Source organism: Bos grunniens, chromosome X, assembly GCF_055505025.1.
Source record: "Bos grunniens cultivar Pamir isolate PY7600 chromosome X, Bosgru_T2T1.0, whole genome shotgun sequence".
NCBI lineage: Eukaryota > Metazoa > Chordata > Mammalia > Artiodactyla > Bovidae > Bos > Bos grunniens.
The window spans coordinates 107,161,396-107,184,826 of NC_141194.1; the positions used below are offsets into that span (position 1 = coordinate 107,161,396).

At 39.3% G+C, this 23,431-nt stretch overlaps 1 protein-coding gene across 5 annotated transcripts in view; it reads right to left on the reverse strand.

The window, feature by feature from the left end:
- The window catches only part of F8 (coagulation factor VIII), a 142,743-nt gene that overhangs the window by 61,941 nt on the left and 57,371 nt on the right, over positions 1-23,431 (reverse strand). For all 5 annotated transcript variants that reach the window (XM_086385896.1, XM_086385897.1, XM_086385898.1 and 2 more), the window contains 4 exons: positions 15,918-16,011; positions 11,884-12,098; positions 7,580-7,724; positions 279-488 (listed from right to left, as the gene is read on the reverse strand). In XM_086385896.1, the coding sequence (XP_086242022.1) occupies positions 279-488; positions 7,580-7,724; positions 11,884-12,098; positions 15,918-16,011 (664 nt within the window). The remainder of the gene's footprint in view (positions 1-278; positions 489-7,579; positions 7,725-11,883; positions 12,099-15,917; positions 16,012-23,431) is intronic.

The following is a 23,431-nucleotide window of genomic DNA, read 5'->3' on the forward strand; positions in this document are numbered from 1 at the left end:
TTTCCATGCCTTCCTCCAGAGGATCTTCCCAACCCAGGGATCAAACCTGCATCTCTTGTATCTCCTGCACTGTGGGTATATTCTGTCCCCACTGAGCCACCTGTGAAGCTCATTTGATATGGTCCTGTCATTAAAATGCCTTGCAATTACTAAAATCACCTGAACCATTTAGCATGTGATGAGCTAGTAGGCAGATGTGAGCTAGTGGGCAAAAAACCATGTGAATGGCCAGTGAAGCAAACACTGCTGTTAGTAAAAGAATAATATAAATAACTAACCTGGATTTTCCATTGACATGAAGACAGTTTCTCCTGAAAAGGGGAATAGGGTGAGTGTATCTTCATAGACCATTTTGTGTTTGAAGGTATATCCAGAGAAGAAGACAGAGAGGAAGTCAATTTGGGCTCCAACACTTAGAATGTACCAGTATGCCACCTCATGCAAACAAACCGACAGCTGCAAGCTATCAAAAACATAGCCATTGATGCCTGCAAAAGAAATGGAGAATAGAAGATTTTAGCAGTATCTGGATTTATTATTTTTTGTCATGATATGATTATAAATGATTATAAGTTATGCTCCATATCTTATTTTCAAAAAGAGATAACATTATACCTTCCAAAAAAGCAACCTGTAATGCTTGATCAGCTAGGTTTCAGTCTCAAAGTGAGGAGAGTTGTAGACCATGGTAATGATGCATTTAGGTGCTATATGGTGGGTGGCAGGTTAATGAGGAGGAGGGCATTTGCATGGTCTCAGTGTATCTCCTTACACACTGAATATTAGATGCAAAGAGAAAAATAATAACTATACAGAGGGGAAAAAAAAAACAAGAAAATCTTTGATCTGGTGATTAAAATTATTATCTGCTAATGTTCCAAATTCAAGGAAACACATTTCAAAGAATCAGGACAACTAGATCCAGGACTACAGCCTGAACTTGGAAGAGGAAATGCTACAAAGAACAGAATTAATTGATACAACTGGAATATTGGCTGTCAATTAGATAAACGTATTATATTATGTATTAGATAATGAATCAATGCTACATTTTCTGAATTTCATAACTCCACTTTGATTATGTAAGAGAATATATTCATTCATAGGAAATACACAATAGAGTATTAAAAGATAAAGGGATATGATGTCTACAGTCTATTCTCATGTTGAAAGTAAGTTATAAAATATGTATATAGAAGAAAGAGAATGATAAAGAAAACATAGCAAAATCTTAAAAATGAGTGAATCTGGATAAAGTGTATATGGGAGTTCTCTATTATTCTTGCAGTATTTCTGTAAGTTTGAAATTATTTCTGAATGAAAAGTAAATAAAAGTAAAATAGATTTCAACTTATTAAGAGAATTGTTTCTGAAAGCCTCTTCCATATATGTCTATCCAATCAATAGATATTTGTCTACTCTGCAAGGTGGTGGCCCACAAATCCAGACACTAGCTTAGTGCAACTGAGAATCAAAGTTTCTTCTCTTCAAAGTGATAAAAGGTATTTTAAAGCTACTGTAATTATAAGCATGGTCTTAATGCAGGTATGGTCCCTGGTGGCTCCAATGGCAAAGAATCTGCCTGTGATGCAGGAGATCTGGGTTCCATCCCTGGGTTGGGAAGATCCCCTAGAGAAGGGAATGGCTATCCACTCCAGTATTCTTGCCTGGAAAATCCCATGGACAGAGGAGCCTGGCAGGCCATAGTCCATGGAGTCGCACAGAGTTGCAGGTATAGATGATTATAACAATCAGAACATAGAGTCCAGAAACAGATACAGACATAAATGGAAATTTAATATATTATAAAGGGAGCATCCCAAAACAGTAGCAGAAAGAATGAACTATTTGGTAAATGCTAATGGAAAAGATGGCTGTTCATATGGAACCACAAAAAACCCTGAATAGCCAAGTGAAAGTGAAGTCGCTCAGTCGTGTCCGACTCTTTGCGATCCCATGGACGGTAGCCTACCAGGCTCCACGATCTGTACAGATCCTGAACATTTTGTTAGATTTTGGCCTAAGTATTTCATTTTTTGAGGCATTATAAATGGTATTATTATTTTTTAATATAAATTTATTTACTTTAATTAGAGGATAATTACTTTACAATATTGTATTGGTTTTGACAAACACTGACATGAATCTGCCACGGGTGTACATGTGTTCCCCATCCTGAACCCACTTCCCACCTTCCTCCCCATACCATCCCTCTGGGTCATCCCAGTGCACCAGCCCCAAGCATACTGTATCATACATCGAACCTGGACTGGCGATTCATTTCATATATGATAATATACATGTTTCAATGCCATTCTCCCAAATCATCCCACGCTCACCCTCTCCCACAGAGTCCAAAAGACTGTTCTATACATCTGTGTCTCTTTTGCTGTCTCGCATACAGGGTTATCATTACCATCTTTCTAAATTCCATATATATGCATTAGTATACTGTATTGGTGTTTTTCTTTCTGGCTTACTTCACTCTGTATAATAGGCTCCAGTTTCATCCATCTCATTAGAACTGATTCAAATGTATTCTTTTTAATGGCTGAGTAATACTCCATTGTGTATATGTGCCACAGCTTTCTTATCCATTCGTCTGCTGATGGACATCTAGGTTGCTTCCATGTCCTGGCTATTATAAACAGTGCTGCAACGAACATTGAGGTACAAGTGTCTCTTTCAATTCTGGTTTCCTTGGTGTGTATGCCCAGCAGTGGGATTGCTGCATCATATGGCACTTCTTTGTCCAGTTTTTTAAGGAATCTCCACACTGTTCTCCACAGTGGCTGTACTAGTTTGCATTCCCACCAACAGTGTAAGAGGGTTCCCACAGTAGATTTAATAAAAGTATTTTATCCATGTTAAATTACTGAAGTTGACAACTGTACTATTACAGTTATTAACCGAATATCCCTATTCTTAGGAAATTCAGAAATATGTACTGAAGTATGTGGGATACTTCATGGGAATAAAAACCATGATATCTGCAGCAGGCCTTCCAAGAGTTTAGAAAAAAACTTTTTGGGTGGGGAGCAGACAAATAATAAAGAAATGGGGTGAAATGATAAGAACAAGTGAAAAATCTGGGCAGAGGTTATATGGATATTATTTGTATTATTTTTGGAACTTTTCTTTAAGCTTGACATTAAAAATTAAAAATGTGCAAAAAAAAAAAAAAAAAAAAGAGGGTTCCCTTTTCTCCACACCCTCTCCAGCATTTCTTGCTTGTAGACTTTTGGACAGCAGCCATTCTGACTGGCATGAAATGGTACCTCATTGTGGTTTTGATGTGCATTTCTCTGATAATGAGTGATGTTGAGCATCTTTACATGTGTTTGTTAGCCATCTGTATGTCTTCTTTGGAGAAATGTCTGTTTAGTTCTTTGGCCCATTTTTTGATTGGGTCATTTATTTTTCTGGAATTGAGCTGCAGGAGTTGCTTGTGTATTTTTGAGATTAGTTGTTTGTCAGTTGCTTCATTTGCTATTATTTTCTCCCATTCTGAAGGCTGTCTTTTCACCTTGCTTATAGTTTCCTTTGTTGTGCAGAAGCTTTTAATTTTAATTAGGTCCCATTTGTTTATTTTTGCTTTTATTTCCAATATTCTGAGAGGTGGGTCATAAGAAGATCCTGCTGTGATGTATGTCGGAGAGTGTTTTGCCTATGTTCTCCTCTAGGAGTTTTATGGTTTCTGGTCTTATGTTTAGATCTTTAATCCATTTTGAGTTTATTTTTGTGTATGGTGTTAGAAAATGTTCTAGTTTCATTCTTTTACAAGTGGTTGACCAGTTTTCCCAGCACCACTTGTTAAAGAGATTGTCTTTTCTCCACTGTATATTCTTGCGTCCTTTGTCAAAGATAAGGTGTCCATAGGTGCATGGATTTATCCCTGGGCTTTCTATTTTGTTCTGTTGATCTATATTTCTGTCTTTGTGCCAGTACCATACTGTCTTGATGACTGTGGCTTTGTAGTAGAGCCTGAAGTCAGGCAGGTTGATTCCTCCAGTTCCATTCTTCTGTCTCAAGATTGCTTTGGCTATTCGAGGTTTTTTGTATTTCCATACAAATTGTGAAATTATTTGTTCTAGCTCTGTGAAAAATACTGTTGGTAGCTTGATAGGGATTGCATTGCATCTATAGATTGCTTTGAGTAGTATACTCATTTTCACTATATTGATTCTTCTGATCCATGAACACGGTATATTTCTCCATCTATTAGTGTCCTCTTTGATTTCTTTCACCACTATTTTATAGTTTTCTATATATAGGTCTTTAGTTTCTTTAGGTAGATATATTCCTAAGTATTTTATTCTTTTTGTTGCAATGGTGAATGAAATTGTTTCCTTAATTTCTCTCTCTATTTTCTCATTATTAGTGTATAGGAATGCAAGGGATTTCTGTGTGTTGATTTTATATCCTGCAACTTTACTATATTCATTGATTAGCTCTAGTACTTTTCTGGTGGAGTCTTTAGTGTTTTCTATGTAGAGGATCATGTCATCTGCAAACAGTGAGAGTTTTACTTCTTCTTTTCCAATCTGGATTCCTTTTATTTCTTTTTTCTGCTCTGATTGCTGTGGCCAAAACTTCCAAAACTATGTTGAATAGTAGCAATGAGAGTGGGCATCCTTGTCTTGTTCCTGACTTTAGGGGAAATGCTTTCAATTTTTCACCATTGAGGATAATGTTTGCTGTGGGTTTGTCATATATAGATTTTATTATGTTGAGATATGTTCCTTCTATTCCTTCTTTCTGGAGGGTTTTTATCATACATGGATGTTGAATTTTGTCAAAGGCTTTCTCTGCATCTATTGAGATAATCATATGGTTTTAATCTTTCAATTTGTTAATGTGGTGTATTACATTGATTGATTTGCGGATATTGAAGAATCCTTGCATCCCTGGGATAAAGCCCATTTGGTCATGATGTATGATCTTTTTAATATGTTGTTGGGTTCTGTTTGCTAGAATTTTGTTACGGATTTTTGCATCTATGTTCATCAGTGATATTGGCCTGTAGTTTTCTTGTTTTGGGGCATCTTTGTCAGGTTTTGGTATTAGGGTGATGGTGGCCTCATAGAATGAGTTTGGAAGTTTACCTTCCTCTGCAATTTTCTGGAAGAGTTTGAGTAGGATAGGTGTTAGCTCTTCTCTAAATTTTTGGTAGAATTCAGCTGTGAAGCCGTCTGGTCCTGCGGTTTTGTTTGCTGGAAGATTTCTGATTACAGTTTCAATTACCATGCTTGTGATGGGTCTGTTACGATTTTCTATTTCTTCCTGGTTCAGTTTTGGAAAGTTTTACTTTTCTAAGAATTTTTCCATTTCTTCCAAGTTGTCCATTATATTGGCATATCATTGCTGATTGTATTTTTGTAATTTAAGTTTCCACTACTAGGCTATTGTTATATAGAAATTTATATGCCAGCTTTGTATTCTGCAATTAGACTAAACTCAGTTCTAGGGACTTTTTTGTGGATATCTGGAGATTTTCAATGTAGATAATCATGTCATATTCAGTTTTATTCCTTTACTTCCAATCTGCATGCTTTTAAATCTTTCTAATTTCTTTCCCCAATTTACCTCCTGCCGACTACATTTCAGGGTTTTCAGACAGCTGCTCAATGCATGCTATTAAGGAAAAATCCAGTAGAATAGACAGAGTGATTCCATTTTAATCAGAACCAGAACTTCAGAAGGCACACATATTTAATTTAAATGGCTTCAATCAGATCGGTTTCAAAAAGACTGTGGTAGTTATGCACTAGCATTGTATGATAGTATTCTTTTTTTCACAAGCCCACTAGTAATAGGGCTTCCCTGGTGGCTCAAATGGTAAAGAATCTGCCAGCAATGTAGGAGACCCAGGTTCAATCCCTGGGTCAGGAAGATCCCCTGGAGAAGGGAATGACAACCCACTCCAGTTTTCTTGCCTGGAGAACCCCATGGACGGAGGAGCCTGGCAGGCTACAGTCCATAGGGTCACAAAGAGTCAGACATGACTGAGTGACTAACAACAACCACTAGTAATAATTGTATTATAATTTTTCCAGTCTGATAGGTATAAAGTGTTATCACGATGGTATTCTATTTTCCATTTCTCTATAGTGAGATTGGAATTTTTTTCATATTTTTGACCATTCTGACTTGTGTGAATGTATAAACACATACACATATGTGCTCCCACCCAAATGCTTATGGTGAAGTTCTAATCCCTAGTACCTCTGAATGGGTCTGCATTGAGAGATAACATCTTTAGACAGGTAATTCTTTAAAATGAGATCATTAAGTTTCTTCTGAGTCCCCCTCCTTGGCTGGTAAATGGTCTTTCCTCTGTGTGTGCACACGTCTCTCTACAACTTTCCTTATAAGAAGAAACCAATCTTGTTGACTCCTTGATCTTAGACTTTGAGTCTCTAGAACTCTGAGAAAATAAATATCGTCTGTTGAATCCCCAGTTTGTGGGATTTTGTTATGGCAAGCCTAGCAGACTAATACAACATATATGTGTTTATATATGATTATACATTCATGGAAGAATATGTTTAAACATGGGGCTATGGTTTTTCCAGTGGTCATGTATGGATGTGAGAGTTGGACTGTGAAGAAAGCTGAGCACCGAAGAATTGATGCTTTTGAACTGTAGTGTTGGAGAAGACTCCTGAGAGTCCCTTGGACTGCAAGGAGATCCAACCAGTCCATTCTAAAGGAGTTCAGCCCTGGGTGTTCTTTGGAGGGAATGATGCTGAGGCTGAAACTCCAGTACTTTGGCCACCTCATGCGAAGAGTTGACTCATCGGAAAAGACTCTGATGCTGGGAGGGATTGGGGGCAGGAGGAGAAGGGGACGACAGAGGATGAGATGGCTGGATGGCATCACTGACTCGATGGACGTGAGTTTGAGTGAACTCTGGGAGTTGGTGATGGACAGGGAGGCCTGGTGTGCTGCAATTCATGGGGTTGCAAAGAGTCGGACATGACTGAGCAACTGAACTGAACTGAACTGGGCTACCTGAACACAAAATAGTTAGTGAAAAGGTATAAGATGGAAGGAGGTGAGCAGATAAAAGGGAAGAGGAAGCCAAAAAATATATAAAAGATCATGTTTTACACTTAAAATATATATAATAAAGCTGAAAAAAGATGTTGCATTTTTTTCATGTACAATGTCTTGACTAATTTGACTGTTAAACTGTTACAGCTGGCAACTGTTTTACCAGCTATATGTATATATAAAATTGCATATTCCTTTTCTATTTCATGTGTAATTTACTGATTGAGTACATTTCATATTAAGGTGTATGTATGCTTGGGTAAATGAAAATTGTGTCTCTTATTTAATTTATCCTTTAAAATAAACTTCTCTAGATATTTGATGCCTGCTAAAAGAAAATATATATGCATTATGTGATCATATTTATGCATTTATATAAAATTGCACATGCTCATATATAATAATTTTAAGGAAATATGATTCTTGTGGGGCTTATAAAGTAATGCATTAACTGCACATCTCTTTGGCAGTTTCAACTTCCCTTTATCCATTACCCTTTGGACTCAAATGCTGAATCACTTACTATGCATGACATTGGAGACTTGGAACTCTGGATCCTGGGGCTGTACTCCATTGGGGAGGAAGCGCTGAATATTCTCTGTGAGGTACCAACTTTTATTCTCATCAAATACAGAAAACAGGATGACATTTCTCTTGTCTGACATCATCTGTTAATTAAATGCATTGAAAGAAAGAAATGTTACTATTACTATCAGGTAGAAATTAGCAGCCTGTGATGGAAGTGATGGCATGCATATGATATATCCATAATCCTCGGGATCAATGCCATTTTCCCCCAAGGGTCACTATTATGGCATGTCCCAGGGCCTAGGAGTGGGAGTGGATGCTATGAGCATTGAATGTACATTTAAAGCAAATGTGTCCTCAGGGCAAGAGGTGACTGGACCCATTAAACTTGGTTTCTTCTGGACCCGAGGTCATATGCTGGCTGATATTTTTCATGGAGTCTGTAGTCTCATTCTCTCCATGTTCAGATTAGAGGATTTTCACTCTTTAAAGACCCAAGTGATTATTCAAGGTCTTTCTTAAACAGTTTAGTCAAATCAAGTAAGATAATGTCTTCCTAAACCTTCATCTAGCAAATGTCATTCCACAAGGCTAACTATAAAAAATTAAAAGTAGAAAACATAAATTTAAATAACAAAGTTAAGATGAATCATAAATGTTTACTAACACTAATACTTTTTAGTTTTATGTTTACAAAGTTTAAAGTTTGTTTTTTTTTTTTGAGAGGAGCTGTTTGTATCTGAACCAAAGTTACAAGCTGTCACTTGCTAATTAAATCTGTTAAGATTTAATGTATAAACTTCACTAACATGTTCAAAATCAGGGACATTACTTTGCCAACAAAGATTCATCTAGTCAAGGCTATGGTTTTTCCTGTGGTCATGTATGGATGTGTGAGTTGGACTGTGAAGAAAGCTAAGTGCCGAAGAATTGATGCTTTTGAACTGTGGTGTTTGAGAAGACTCTTGAGAGTCCCTTGGACTACAAGGAGATCTAACCAGTCCATCCTAAAGGAGATCAGCCCTGGGATTTCTTTGGAAGGAATGATGCTAAAGCTGAAACTCCAGTACTTTGGCCACCTCATGCGAAGAGTTGACTCATTGGAAAAGACTCTGATGCTGGGAAGGATTGGGGGCAGGAGGAGAAGGGGACGACAGAGGATGAGATGGCTGGATGGCATCACTGCTTCGATGGACGTGTTTGAGTGAACTCCAGGAGTTGGTGATGGACAGGGAGGCCTGGCATGCTGCGATTCATGGGGTCGCAAAGAGTCGGACATGACTGAGTGACTGATCTGATCTGATCTGAACATGTATAAATTTCATTTTGTATACCCTTTACTACAGAAATTAAAATGCTGAGGGGCAAAGATAGGAAAATATAGGTATGTTTCTGTCCTCTTCCAAAAACTGATGGGAAAACTATAATTAGGAAAAATTAGTCAGGAAAGGTACTTGTCCAAATGTATGCCGCTCTGGGTTTGTGTGCCAAATGTTTTATCTGTATTAAAGTTCATGAAATGTTTTCAGACTAGTCAGTCAGTTCAGTTGCTCAGTCGTGTCCAACTCTTTGCAACCCCATGGACTGCAGCACGTCAGGCTTCCCTGTCCATCACCAACTCCCAGAGTTCACTCAAACTCATGTCCAGAGAGTCAGTGATGCCATCCAACCATCTCATCCTCTGTCATCCTCTTCTCCTCCTGCCTTCAAACTTTCCCAGCATCAGGGTCTTTTCAAATGAGTCAGTTCTTTGCTTCAGGTCGCCAGAGTATTTGAGTTTCAGTTTCAGCCTCAGTCTTTCCAATGAATACTCAGGACTAATTTCCATTAGGATGGACTGGTTGGATCTCCTTGCAGTCCAAGGGACTTTCAAGAGTCTTCTTCAATACCACAGTTCAAAAGCATCAATTCTCTGGTGCTCAGCTTTCTTTATGGTTCAGCTCTCACATCCATACATGACTACTGGAATAACCATAGCTTTGACTAGACAGGCCTTTGTCAGCAAAGTAATGTCTCTGCTTTTTAATATGCTGTCTAGGTTGGTCATAGCCTTTCTTCCAAGGAGCAAGCGTCTTTTAATTTCATGGCTGCAGTCACCATCTGCTGTGATTTTGGAGCCCAAGAAAATAAAGTCTGTCACTGTTTCTACTTTTTCCCCATCTATTTGCCATGAAGTGATACGACTCGATGCCAAGATCTTAGTTTTTTGAATGTTGAGTTTTCAGCCAGCTTTTTCACTCTCCTCTTTCACCTTCATCAAGAGGCTCTTTAGTTCTTCTTCCCTTTCTGTCATTAGGGTGGTATCATTTGCATATCTGACGTTATTGATATTTCTCCTGGCAATTTTGATTCCATCTCATGCTTCATCCACCCCAGTGTTTCTCATGATGTACTCTGCATATAAGTTAAATGAGCAGGGTGACAATATACAGCCTTGACATAGTCCTTTCTCAATTTGGAGCCAGTCTGTTGTTCCATGTCTGGTTCTAACTGTTGCTTCTTGACCTGCATACAGATTTCTCAGGAGAGAGGTAAGATGATCTGGTATTCCCATCTCTTGAAGAGTTTTCCACAGTTTATTGTGATGCACACAGTCAAAGGCTTTGGCATAGTCAATAAAAAAGAAGTAGATGTTTTTCTGGGATTCTCTTGCTTTTTCTATTATCCAATGGCTGTTGGCAATTTGATCTCTGGTTCCTCTGTCTTTTATAAATCCAGCTTGAGCATCTGGAAGTTCTCAGTTCACATACTTTTGAAGCCTTGCTTGGAGAATTTTGAGCATTACTTTGATAATGTGTGAGATGAGTGCAATTGTGCAGTAGTTTGAACATTCTTTGGCATTGCCTGTCTTTGGGATTGGAATGAAGACTGACCTTTTCAGACTAGAAGGAATCCTATATATCATAAATAACCAAATAGACATACAGTCAAGCCTCAGCAATATGGCAATGAATTATTTTGAAGAATTAAGCTTGTTAAAAGATGCTTGCTACTTGGAAGAAAAGCTATGACCAACCTAGACAGCATATTAAAAAGCAGAGACATTACTTTGCCAACAAAAGTCCATCTAGTCAAAGCTATGGTTCTTCCAGTAGTCATGTATGGATGTGAGAGCTGGACCATAAAGAAAGCCGAGGGCCAGAGAATTGATGCTTTTGAACTGTGGTGTTGGAGAAGACTCTTGAAAGTCCCTTGGACTGCAAGGAGATCCAAACAGTCCATCCTAAAGGAAATCAGTCCTGAATATTTATTGGAGGGACTGATGCTGAAGCTGAAACTCCAAAACTTTGGCCACCTGATGTGAAGAACTGACTCATTTGAAAAGACCCTGATGCTGGGAAAGATTGAAGGTGAGAGGAGAAGGGGACGACAGAGGATGAGATGGTTGGATGGCATCACCGACTCGATGGACATGAGTTTGAGTAAGCTCCAGGAGTTGTTGATGGACAGGAGGCCTGGCATGCTGCAATCCATGGGGTCACAAAGAGTCAGACATGATTGAGCGACTGAACTGAACTGAAGCTTATTAAATTCAGAGTATTTAAGTTTATTTTTCAAAAACAGCAGAAGTGGTCCAAATTCTAAGCATATTCTGAAATATTTTATACATTTCCTCAATTTTACTCAGGCTTCCCTGATAGCTCAGTTGGTAAAGAATCTGCCTGCAATGTATGAGACCTGGGTTCGATCCCTGGGTTGGGAAGATCCCCTGGAGAAGGGAAAGGCTACTTACTTCAAAGTATTCTGTCCTGGAGAATTCCATGAAATCCATGTGGTCACAAACAGTTGGACATGACTGAGTGCCTTCCACTTCACTTCAGTTTTATTCAACAAATATTTGTTGAACTACTAAATGCCATGCACTATGCTAGGTGTGTTCATTTAGAGGTGTTTTGAGTCAATCACAATGAGATATCCAGGGGAGACATCTAGGTAGTCATAGAGATTTGCAGGTAATCTAAAAGTAATCTAAAAGTAGGTGGTAACTGATCATGTAAAAATGGGCAAGATCACTTTGAGAGAGAAATTTTAGGCTAAGAATGAGTGTTATAGAAATAATCTAGGGCCCAGGCTGTCCTGTCCATCCAGCAGGCAAGTTTATTACACCAAAGTCAATAAAAGCTATCATAAATCCAGCTCACTTCTTTTACTGCTCAATATTGCAGACTCCTATATTTTCTGTAGGCTTTAGGCTGACATCCACTGAGAGCAGAATATAGGAGATATTATTTGGAAATGCATAAGCCTCTTCATTCCATTTCAGCTTCAGACTCAGCACTTGGAAAAAGATGAACTCACCTGGTTTCCTCTTTGATCTACAGATTCTTTGTAGCAGATGAGGAGGGGGCCAATGAGTCCTGAAGCTAGATCTTTCTCTAAGTTAATGAAACTCGAGTAATATCGGGTCAGACACCGAGGATCTGATTTAGTTGGCCCATCTTCTACAGTCACTGTCCATTTATACTTGAACACTTCTCCTGGCAGAATTGGCATGTCTTTCAAATGTTTCACACCTACCCACACCCAACCCCAAAATAGCTTGATTAGAAGTATAACAAGGCATATATTGGTGATTATGTCATTATTGCAATGGCTCTACCAATTTATACGTACATATGAAGTTTCCCAGTAAGTGAAAACTGAATTTGCCACCTCTTATAAGTTTAAGATTCATGCAACTTTTTATAATAAAAATAGGTACAGGAGATTTCTGCTAGCATGTTAGTTTGAGTTGAAATGGGCAGGTCTCCCCACTCTGACAAATACAAATAAATAATAGATGATATTTTGAAAGATTTTAAATGTATAACTGAAAATGCATCAAGAAGGAAAAAAAAAAAAAACTCAAGTGCCAAAAAAAGAAAGACACATCAAAGCCAGATTGGCCTGAATTGATGCCACAGGACTGGGCAATGAAGTTTTAACTCACATGTGGTATCAAGACTTGTGGCATCTGGTGTCTGTGAGGAATGGAAGCAGTAATTGAAATATGCTGTTGGGCTACTGTCAACAAAGGTCCGTCTAGTCAAGGCTATGGTTTTTCCAGTGGTCATATATGTATGTGAGAGTTGGACTATAAAGAAGGCTGAGCACAGAAGAATTGATGCTTTTGAACTGTGGTGTTGGAGAAGACTCTTGAGAGTCCCTTGGACTGCAAGGAGATCCAACCAGTCCATCCTAAAGGAGATCAGTCCTGAATGTTCATTGGAAGGACTGATGCTGAAGTTGAAACTCCAGTACTTTGGCTACCTGATGTGAAGAGTTGACTCATTGGAAAAGACTCTGATTCTGGGAGGGATTGGGGGCAGGAGGAGAAGGGGATGACAGAGGATGAGATGGCTGGATGGCATCACTGACTTGATGCACATGAGTCTGAGTGAACTCCAGGAGTTGGTGATGGACAGGGAGGCCTGGCGTGCTGCGATTCATGGGGTCACAAAGAGTCAGACACGACTGAATGACTGACCTGAACTATTGGGCTAATGGGTCCTCAGAACAAGGACTGCCTGATTTTCATAATCAAAACTCACTTTTGAATATGCTTAATACCTGAGTATCTAGTCTATAACCATTCCCTACGCATACATAATAGGGAGTGAGGGTAGGTGTGTATTAGAGGAAAGGGAAAATAGATTGTTTCTTAATATATCCTGCTGTGTGAGTACTTTGTCTACAGTTTGGTCACCAATGCTTTTTGTGTGCCAGGTGCCCGAATTATGGTCTTCTCTTACGGGAGGCATATCCTTTTCTTGGAGTGACCATCAGGACCCCAGCACTGGGCACTTCCATGCCATGAGAGAGGATTATTTCAGCTATTCTTTTGTATCCCTCCTCTCCCCAACCAGCTCTGGTTACACCCAGTGATATATCCAAAAGCCTATTATTTCTGGCTTCCCTCACACTGCCTTCTCGGACAAGGTATCTTCAAAAAGAGACCAAGCCAGCTACTTGCAGCCATATCTACGTATTACAGAAAAAAAAAAAAAAACACATGCATCCTTGGGAGGTCAAACAGGAAGAGCAAGCTGCCTCACTCTTACCCTCTCTTCTGCAGAGTTCTCCACATAAAAAGCAAGTTACTAGGAACTGGATTTGCGGATGCCCCCAAATTTCAGGGTACACATTCAATATCTACCCAGAATTCTGTTTCTGTGCCCTTCTCCCATAAAGGAATGCAAATCAATTTTTCATTTGAATTTTGACCAGCAACCATGAGGATTAGAAAACAGAGGATTAAAAGTTATTTATATCCATCCTAGCTATCCATCATATTATACTGAAGGACTCATAGAGTTTATCTCCTATATACTAAATGCACTCAGAAGTATATTGAAGATATACTTCCAGAAAAACAAAAGAAATAACAATAACAATCCAGAAATGTACAAGATAAGAGAGGTAATGGCACTAGCCTGTAAGTCCAAGTAAAGAAATCCAGAGATGGCAGCTTTGTAGCAGGCCTAGCAAGCATATCATCCATATTAGAACAGTAAGCTGGAGAACAACAAGAACATCTTTAGAAGAAAAAAGGATCAGATACTAATAAATAGCATGATTAAGAAGCTGGAAGACCTAAGGGATATGGTGAAAAGTCATATATTTCTTCTCTTGATAAAAGAAAGTCTTTCTTCAGGAATACAAACACAAAATATATAAGATTAGCATGGTCTTAATATACTGCATATATTGAGACTTGCCTGGTGACTCAGTCAGTAAAGTGTTTGCCTACAATGTGGGAGACCTCGGTTCGATCCCTGGGTCAGGAAGATCCTCTGGAGAAGGAAATGGCAACCCACCCCAGTACTCTTGCCTGGAAAATCCCATAGACGGAGGAGCCTGGTAGGCTACAGTCCATGGGGTTGCAAAGAGTCAGACACGACTGAGAAACTTCACTTCACTTCAATATACTGCAAGCTAAAACTCACCATGATTTTGAACTACTGGTAGAGAATAAAGAAGGATAATGCATTTGACTGTAACAGTAAAATCATTGGAACTGTAGACAAAAGAATAACCATAGCACACCACCTAGTTCTTCAGTAACCTCATATTCTTATAATAAAAAATACATACTACAATAATATAAATGCTGGTTTTTGACTTTTAAAGTTTAAAATAAATATATAGAAAAAGCAAGGAGTTATTTAAAATTAAAGAACAATATGTAAATGTTATCAGCTTTAGTTTTTTTTTTTTTTAGTTTTCTGTTTTTTTTTTTTTAATTTTATTTTATTTTTAAACTTTACGATACTATAAAGTAAAGGTATGGCTGGCAGCAGTTGAGAAATGGAAGAACAGATGAGAGGAAATGGCAAAGGGAACAGTTGTTAGTACTCTTAGTATAGTATCATAATGATATAAAAAGTAGGTATTTAGCATATTTTTAAAATTCTGCCAATTGAGGAACTAAAACAGTGATAAAAGTCTAAAACAACTGGAATAGGAAGAGGTGTAATGCTAAATCCTTATTTAACACAAAATTAAATATATAATGTTGTAACTATAAATATACTACTACTACTACTAAGTCACTTCAGTTGTGTCTGACTCTGTGCGACCCCACAGACGGCCGCCCGCCAGGCTTCCCCGTCCCTGGGATTCTCCAGGCAAGAACACTGGAGTGGGTTGCCATTTCCTTCTCCAAACTATAAATATATATTTATATAAATAACTTTATATAAATATATAAAGTTGTTAAACAAAGGCGTAGCAAATAAATGACTTTTTTGAGATACAGAGGTAACTGCCAAAAATCTAAAGCAGAAATGCTTAAAAATGAAGGCTTTCCAACCCAGAATTCTATGTCCAGCAAAATTATCCTTCCAAAGTGAAGGCAAGGACTTTCCTGGTGGTCCAGTGGTTAAGAATCCACCTGCCAATGCAGGGAACACAGATTCAATCCCTGGTCCCTGGAAGATTCCACATGCCATGGAGCAACTAAGCCCCTGAGCCCATATGCCCTAGAGCCCATGCTCTGCAACAAGAGAAGCCACTGCAGTGAGAAGCCCACACACCACAACTAGAGTAGCTCACTCTCTGCAACTAGAGAAAGCCTGCAGGGAGCAATGAAGACTCAGCACAGCCAAGCAAATAAATAATTTATAAAATGATTAAATAATTATTTTACAAATACATAATTTGTAATAAAAAATTAATAATTATTCTACAAATAAAAAAGTGAAGGTAAAATGAAGGCATATTTTTAAATAAAATAAAAGTTAAGAGAATTAAGGATGGGGTAATACATGTGCATGATTGTAGTTGTTGTTGAGACTCTGTCCTCGTCTGTATTTACAGGTAAGTAAGACCTAGAAAATTGAGGTAAAGCTTACCTTTTGGAAATCTCCCTGAGTGCAAAGGACTGACATCAGTGATTCCATGAGGGTAGATGTTATATGGCCGGCTTGCTTGATTCTTGAATATAATCTGAAAGTATAAATGAGATATAAGGTTGAGCACTAAGACAATTAGGATCAAGAAGCAAAATGTGGCCTGTCTCCAGAAAATAAAAGCTGCCTTGTATCTACAGTATAGGGGTTTAAGCCCAGATAGAGCTCAAAATATGTGTTCTTTTGGTTAAATTGCTCAGATAGCTACTTAGGTTTTTCACTAATGGCTCATTTATTTTAAATTATTTAAAATTCACTTATTTAAAATTATTTTAGTTGCTTCAGGAAGAATTCCTTGTATCTTCTGACACTAGTACTTGAAATCTGGATGTCTGCTGAGGACACTGCTTCCCCTCAGTCTTTTGCACAATTTGGGCACTGAGTTCCCAATAGTGGAGAAGAAAATAGTGGTTCAAGTGATAAAACCTTCACTGGATGAGCAGGCAGGACCAGGGGGACAGTTGATTAGAGCATTAAGCAAGGGTGGCAGCTGGCATCATATGACTGCCTGAGCTTTCCAAAAGAGATGAAGAATAGAAAAGTGATAACATGGGAGCATCATTAAGCACCCTGAACTTATCAACCAGGCTCTATACTGAGGTTGTGTGATATGAGGATTAAAAAAACAAACAAACAAACAAAAAAACTTCTATTTGCAGGCTTATCTTACACACACTCATTTGGGAAAAGCCAACTGACAACCTATTCCTTGCCTGCTCCTAAGCAGCAGAATGATGTAGGAGAAAAATCACACAGCTCTGTGTGATTTAATTAATTAATTATTTAATTAAATTAATCAATTATATATATTCAGTTCAGTTCAGTCACTCAGTTGCGTCTGACTCTTTGTGGCACCATGAACTGAAGCATGCCAGGCCTCCCTGTTCATCACCAACTCCCAGAGTTTACTCAAACTCATGTCCATTGCGTCAGTGATGCCATCCAACTATCTCATCCTCTGTCATCCCCACTCCCGCCTTCAATCTTTCCCAGCATCAGAGTCTTTTCCAATGAGTCAGCTCTTCACATCAGGTGGCCAAAGTATTGGAGTTTCAGCTTCAGCATCAGTCCTTCCAATGAACATTCAGGACTGATTTCCTTTAGGATGGACTGGTTGGATCTCCTTGCAGTCCAAGGGACTCTCAAGAGTCTTCTCCAACACCATAGTTCAAAAGCACTAAATATAATTATATATTAATTAATGTAATATCATTATTAATGATAAATTAATGATAAAAAATCTCAAACAGATGCTCAAACTACCTAGATATACTATTATGTTTTCCTAGAAATTAATCTTCCCACTTACTCAGCTACTTTTCGCTTCCTGATCCTCATGCTCAGGTGTTTCTTTTTTTCACTGAGAAGAGAGACACATTCAGAAAAGAAATTCCTCATCCTCCCACCCTCAAGTCTACCAACCTAGATGCATATATGACCATATTTTCTCCTGTTAAAATCAGGTCCTATCTAACGACGACAACATCTCCCCCTGTGTACCAGTACATAATGAAGTGCCATTTTAAAAACTTCCTTTTGGAATAGAAAAGAGAACCCAGAATTAGATCCACACAAGTACAGTCCATTGATCTTTGACAAAGAAGCAAAGACAGTCAAATGGAGTAAAGATGGTTTTTTCAACAAATGAGGCTGGAACAAGTAGACATCCACATGCAGGAAGAAGAAGAGGAGGAGAAAGGAGGGGAGGAAAAATAATCTAGATGCAGACCTAACCTTGCACAAAAATTCAGAAAAATAGATCACAGAGCTACATAATTGATTTGGAATTTTTATGTGAGATTTGCCCCTACCCTTCCATTTATTTATTTTTGAATTATTTATTATCATCAATATAGACTCATGCATATTTATTTTATAATTTAAGGTATACTTTACCACTACTTTATTTATTTGATTGGTTATATTCTTCTGGTTTGGCCATTAGAAGCTCCTGTATTCACTTGACATTATTCTCATTCTTTCATTTTTTGAGCACTTTCTTCCTTTCTGAAACCACAAGATGCTCCAGGCTCATCTTGTATCTTCCCTGGCCCAGCCCTTGAATCATCGGTTCCCCAAAGGGCTTTGGTTCCTTTCACTCAGTTCAGTTCAGTTCAGTAGCTCAGTCATGTCCGACTCTTTGCAACCACATGAATTGCAGCACGCCAGGCCTCCCTGTCCATCACCAACTCCCGGATTTCACACAGACTCACGTCCATTGAGTCAGTGATGCCATCCAGCCATCTCATCCTCTGTCGTCCCCTTTTCCTCCTGCCCCCAATCCCTCCCAGCATCAGAGTCTTTTCCAATGAGTCAACTCTTCACACCAGGTGGCCAAAGTACTGGAGTTTCAGCTTTAGCATCATTCCTTCCAAGGAAATCCAGGGCTGATCTCCTTCAGAATGGACTGGTTGGATCTCCTTGCAGTCCAAGGGACTCTCAAGAGTCTTCTCCAACACCACAGTTCAAAAGCATCAATTCTTTGGCGCTCAGCTTTCTTCGCAGTCCAACTCTCACATCCATACATGACCACAGGAAAAACCATAGCCTTGACTAGACGGACCTTTGTTGGCAAAGAAATATCTCTGCTTTTCAATATGCTATCTAGGTTGGTCATAACTTTTCTCCCAAGGAGTAAGCGTCTTTTAATTTCATGACAGCAGTCACCATCTGCAGTGATTTTGGAGCCCCCCAAAATAAAGTCTGACACTGTTTACAAAGTTTCCCCATCTGTTTCCCATGAAGTGATGGCACCAGATCCCATGATCTTCGTTCTCTGAATGTTGAGCTCTAAGCCAACTTTTTCACTCTACTCTTTCATTTTCATCAAGAGGCTTTTTAGTTCCTCTTCATTTTCTGCCATAAGGGAGGTGTCATCTGCATATCTGAGGTTATCGATATTTCTCCCAGCAATCTTGATTCCAGCTTGTGCTTCTTCCAGCCCAGTGTTTCTCATGATGTATCCTGCATATAAGTTAAATAAGCAGGGTGACAATATACAGCCTTGACGTACTTCTTTTCCTATTTGGAAACAGTCTGTTGGTCCATGTCCAGTTCTAACTGTTGCTTCCTGACTTGAATATAGGTTTCTCAAGAGGCAGGTCAGGTGGTCTGGTATTCCCATCTCTTTCAGAATTTTCCACAGTTTATTGTGATCCACACAGTCAAAGGCTTTGGCATAGTCAATAAAGCAGAAATAGATGTTTTTCTGAAACTCTCTTGCTTTTTCGATGATCCAGTAAATGTTGGCAATTTGATCTCTGGTTCCTCTGCCTTTTCTAAAACCAGCTTGAACATCTGGAAGTTCATGGTTCACGTATTGTTGAAGCCTGGCTTGGAGAATTTTGAGCATTACTTTACTAGCATATGAGATGAGTGCAATTGTGCAGTAGATTGAGCATTCTTTGGCATTGCCTTTCTTTGGGATTGGAATGAAAACTGACCTTTTCCAGTCCTGTGGCCACTGCTGAGTTTTCCAAATTGGCTGGCACATTGAGTGCAGCACTTTCACAGAATCATCTTTCAGGATTTGAAATAGCTTTGCTGGAGCAGCCATGAAGAGATACCCCATGTCCAAGGTAAAAGAAACCCAAGTAAGACAGTAGGTGTTGCAAGAGGGCATCAGAGGGCAGACAAACTGAAACCATAATCACAGAAAACTAGTCAATCTAATCACACTAGGACCACAGCCTTGTCTAACTCAATGAAACTAAGCAATGTCCGTGGGGACACCCAAGACAGGCGGGTCATGGTGGAGAGGGCTGACAGAATGTGGTCCACTGGAGAAGGGAATGGCAAACCACTTCAGTATTCTTGCCTTGAGAACTCCATGAACAGTATGAAAAGGCAAAATGATAGGATACTGAAAGAGGAACTCCCCAGGTCAGTAGGTGCCCAATATGCTACTGGAGATCAGTGGAGAAATAACTCCAGAAAGAATGAAGGGATGGAGCCAAAGCAAAAACAATACCCAGCTGTGGATGTGACTGGTGATAGAAGCAAGGTCTGATGCTGTAAAGAGCAATATTGCATAGGAACCTGGAATGTCAGGTCCATGAATCAAGGCAAATTGGAAGTGGTCAAACAAGAGATGGCAAGAGTGAATGTCGACATTCTAGGAATCAGTGAACTAAAATGGACTGGAATGGGTGAATTTAACTCAGATGACCATTATATCTACTACTGCGGGCAGGAATCCCTCAGAAGAAATGGAGTAGCCATCATGGTCAACAAAAGAGTCCGAAATGCAGTACTTGGATGCAATCTCAAAAACGACAGAATGATCTCTGTTTGTTTCCAAGGCAAACCATTCAATATCACAGTAATCCAAGTCTATTCCCCAACCAGTAACACTGAAGAAGCTGAAGTTGAATGGTTGTATGAAGACCTCCAAGACCTTTTAGAACTAACACCCAAAAAAGATGTCCTTTTCATTATAGGGGACTGGCATGCAAAAGTAGGAAGTCAAGAAACACCTGGAGTAACAGGAAAATTTGGCCTTGGAATACGGAATGAAGCAGGGCAAAGACTAATAGAGTTTTGCCAAGAAAATGCACTGGTCATAGCAAATACCCTCTTCCAACAACACAAGAGAAGACTCTACACATGGACATCACCAGATGGTCAACACCGAAATCAGATTGATTATATTCATTGCAGCCAAAGATGGATAAGCTCTACACAGTCAGCAGAAACAAGACCGGGAGCTGACTGTGGCTCAGATCATGAGCTCCTTATTGCCAAATTCAGACTTAAATTGAAGAAAGTAGGGAAAACCACTAGACCATTCAGGTATGTCCTAAATCAAATCAAATCCTTTCACTAGAGAATGGTAATTAGAAACCAAGATCTGAAAAAAAAAAGAAAGAAACCAAGATCTGGGTGTGCTCATTGCTACTGGGGTGTCACTGTTCCCAGGATCTCTTAGGAGGAAATACACTAATTCAAATATATGCACACATATGTAATTATTTCTGTATGTATCCATCTGTCTCTGTAGGCAAACATGAACCTATAGTAATGTCTCCAACTCTAATCCAGTATCACATGATTTATTCTGGCCTTTTCTTTTTATTTATAATTACCCTCTCCCTGGTGGCTTCCCTGGTGGCGCAGGCGGTAAAATGTCTGCCTGCAATGCGGGAGACCCGGGTTTGATTCCTCAGTCGGGAGATCCCCTGGAGAAGGAAATGGCCACCCACTCCAGTACTCTTGCCTGTAAAATCCCATGGACAGAGGAGCCTGGTCGATTACAGTCCATGGTGTTGCAAAGAGTCGGACATGACTGAGGGACTTCACGTGGTCATAGTCATACCCTCTCCAACAGTGACAAATATAGCTCCCACTATCATTAGTATCCAACCAGTCCATTCTGAAGGAGATCAGCCCTGGGATTTCTTTGGAAGGAATGATGCTAAAGCTGAAACTCCAGTACTTTGGCCACCTCATGCGAAGAGTTGACTCATTGGAAAAGACTCTGATTCTGGGAGGGATTGGGGGCAGGAGGAGAAGGGGACGACAGAGGATGAGATGGCTGGATGGCATCACTGATTCGATGGACGTGAGTCTGAGTGAACTCCGGGAGATGGTGATGGACAGGGAGGCCTGGCATGCTGCAATTCATGGGGTCGCAAAGAGTCGGACACGACTGAGCGACTGAACTGACTGATCATTAGTAAAATCATTCATTTACTTAATCTTCAAATAATAACTGGGGCTTCCAAGATGGCTCTAGTGGTAAAGAATCCGCCTGCCAATGCAGGAGACAGACATAAGAGACATGGGTTTGATCCCTTGGTCGCAAAGATCCCCTAGAGGAGGAAATGGCAACCCACTCCAGTGTTCTTGCCTGGAGAATCCCATGGACAGAGGAGCCTGGTGGGAATATGGTCCATGGGGTCGCAAAGAGTGGAAAATGACTGAGTGACTTAGCACACACACAAATAATAACAGTTTTGTTTATTCTTTTCCAACCTTAAAACTTTATCTTTTTCTCCTAAGGATATTGGTTAGAATTTCTAGTAGAATATTAAATAAAGGTGGTGATACCTGTTAACTGTTTCTTATCTTGATCTTAAACAAGGATTTCTGAGTTTCACCACCAAGTATGATGGTGACTATGGATTTTCTGTAGAGCTTTATCAGGATTAGGCTGTCACTTGCAATCCCAGTTTCCTATGACTTTTTATTATGAACAGATTTTGAATTTTCACAAATATTTGTATGAAACTATTGAGATTATCAAATGATATTTTACCTTTTTATGTGTTACTGTAGTATATTACCATATTTGATTTTCTAAAGTTAAATTCGTCTTGTTGTTCAGTCGCTCAGTTGCGTCCAACTCTTTGCGACCCCATGGACTGCAGCACGCCAGGCTTCCCTGTCCTTCACTATATCCCAAAGCTTGCTCAAACTCATGTCCATCAAGTTGGTGATGCCATCCAACCATCTCATCCTCTGTCGTCCCCTTCTCCTCTTGCCCTCAATCTTTCCCAGCATAAAAGTCTTTTCCAATGAGTCAGTTCTTCACATTAGGTGGCCAAAGTACTGGAGTTTCAGCTTTAGCATCAGTCCTTCCCATGAATATTCAGGACTGATCTCCTTTAGGATGGACTGGTTGGATCTCCTTGCAGTCCAAGGAGCTCTCAAGAGCCTTCTCCAACACCAAGTTCAAAAGCACTAAATTCATCTAGTACTCCTCAGATAAATCAGTTAGATCATAATATATTTACAATCATTTTTATATATTGTGCCACTGGGTCTATTAACTTTTGTTTAGGATTTTTTTGAATCCATGTTTGTAATACAACTGGTCTGTAACTTTAATTTTCCTTTCTTATACTGTCCTGGTCAGGTTGACAACTAAGGTTGTGCTAGCCTATAAGTACTGGTGGGTCTTTACTTTTCTCTGATACTAAACTTCCCTGGAGGTCCAGTGGTTAAGAATCTGCCTGCCAATGCAGGGGACATGGGTTCTCTCCCTGGTCTGGCAAGATTCCACATGCTGCAGGGCAACACGTGTACCACACATGTCCACAACCTGTGTACCACAACTACTAAAGCCTGCACTCTGCAAGAAGAGAAGCCACCACAATGAGAAGCCCATGTACAACCACAAAGAGTAGCCCCGGCTTGCCTCAATTAGAGAAAGCCAGAGCAAAGCACCGAAAACCCAGCGAAGTCGTAAATAAACTTAAAAATTTGAATACAAATTATATATCCCTTGAATATTGGGATAAATAGCCAATAAAATAGTGATCCTTTCTAGGTTAATAGTGATTTTCTTGCAACACATTCAAGATGTGACTTCAGTGTCTTCTGGCTTCCTTTGTTGCTTTTGAGAAATAGGTTGTGAGTTTATGTGGCAGTTTTAAAATATGGTTCCAAAATTCTTTGACATTCCTCCCATCAGAGGTAGGCCAAATTTTCCCTCTCCTTGATTCCGGGTGGGCTTT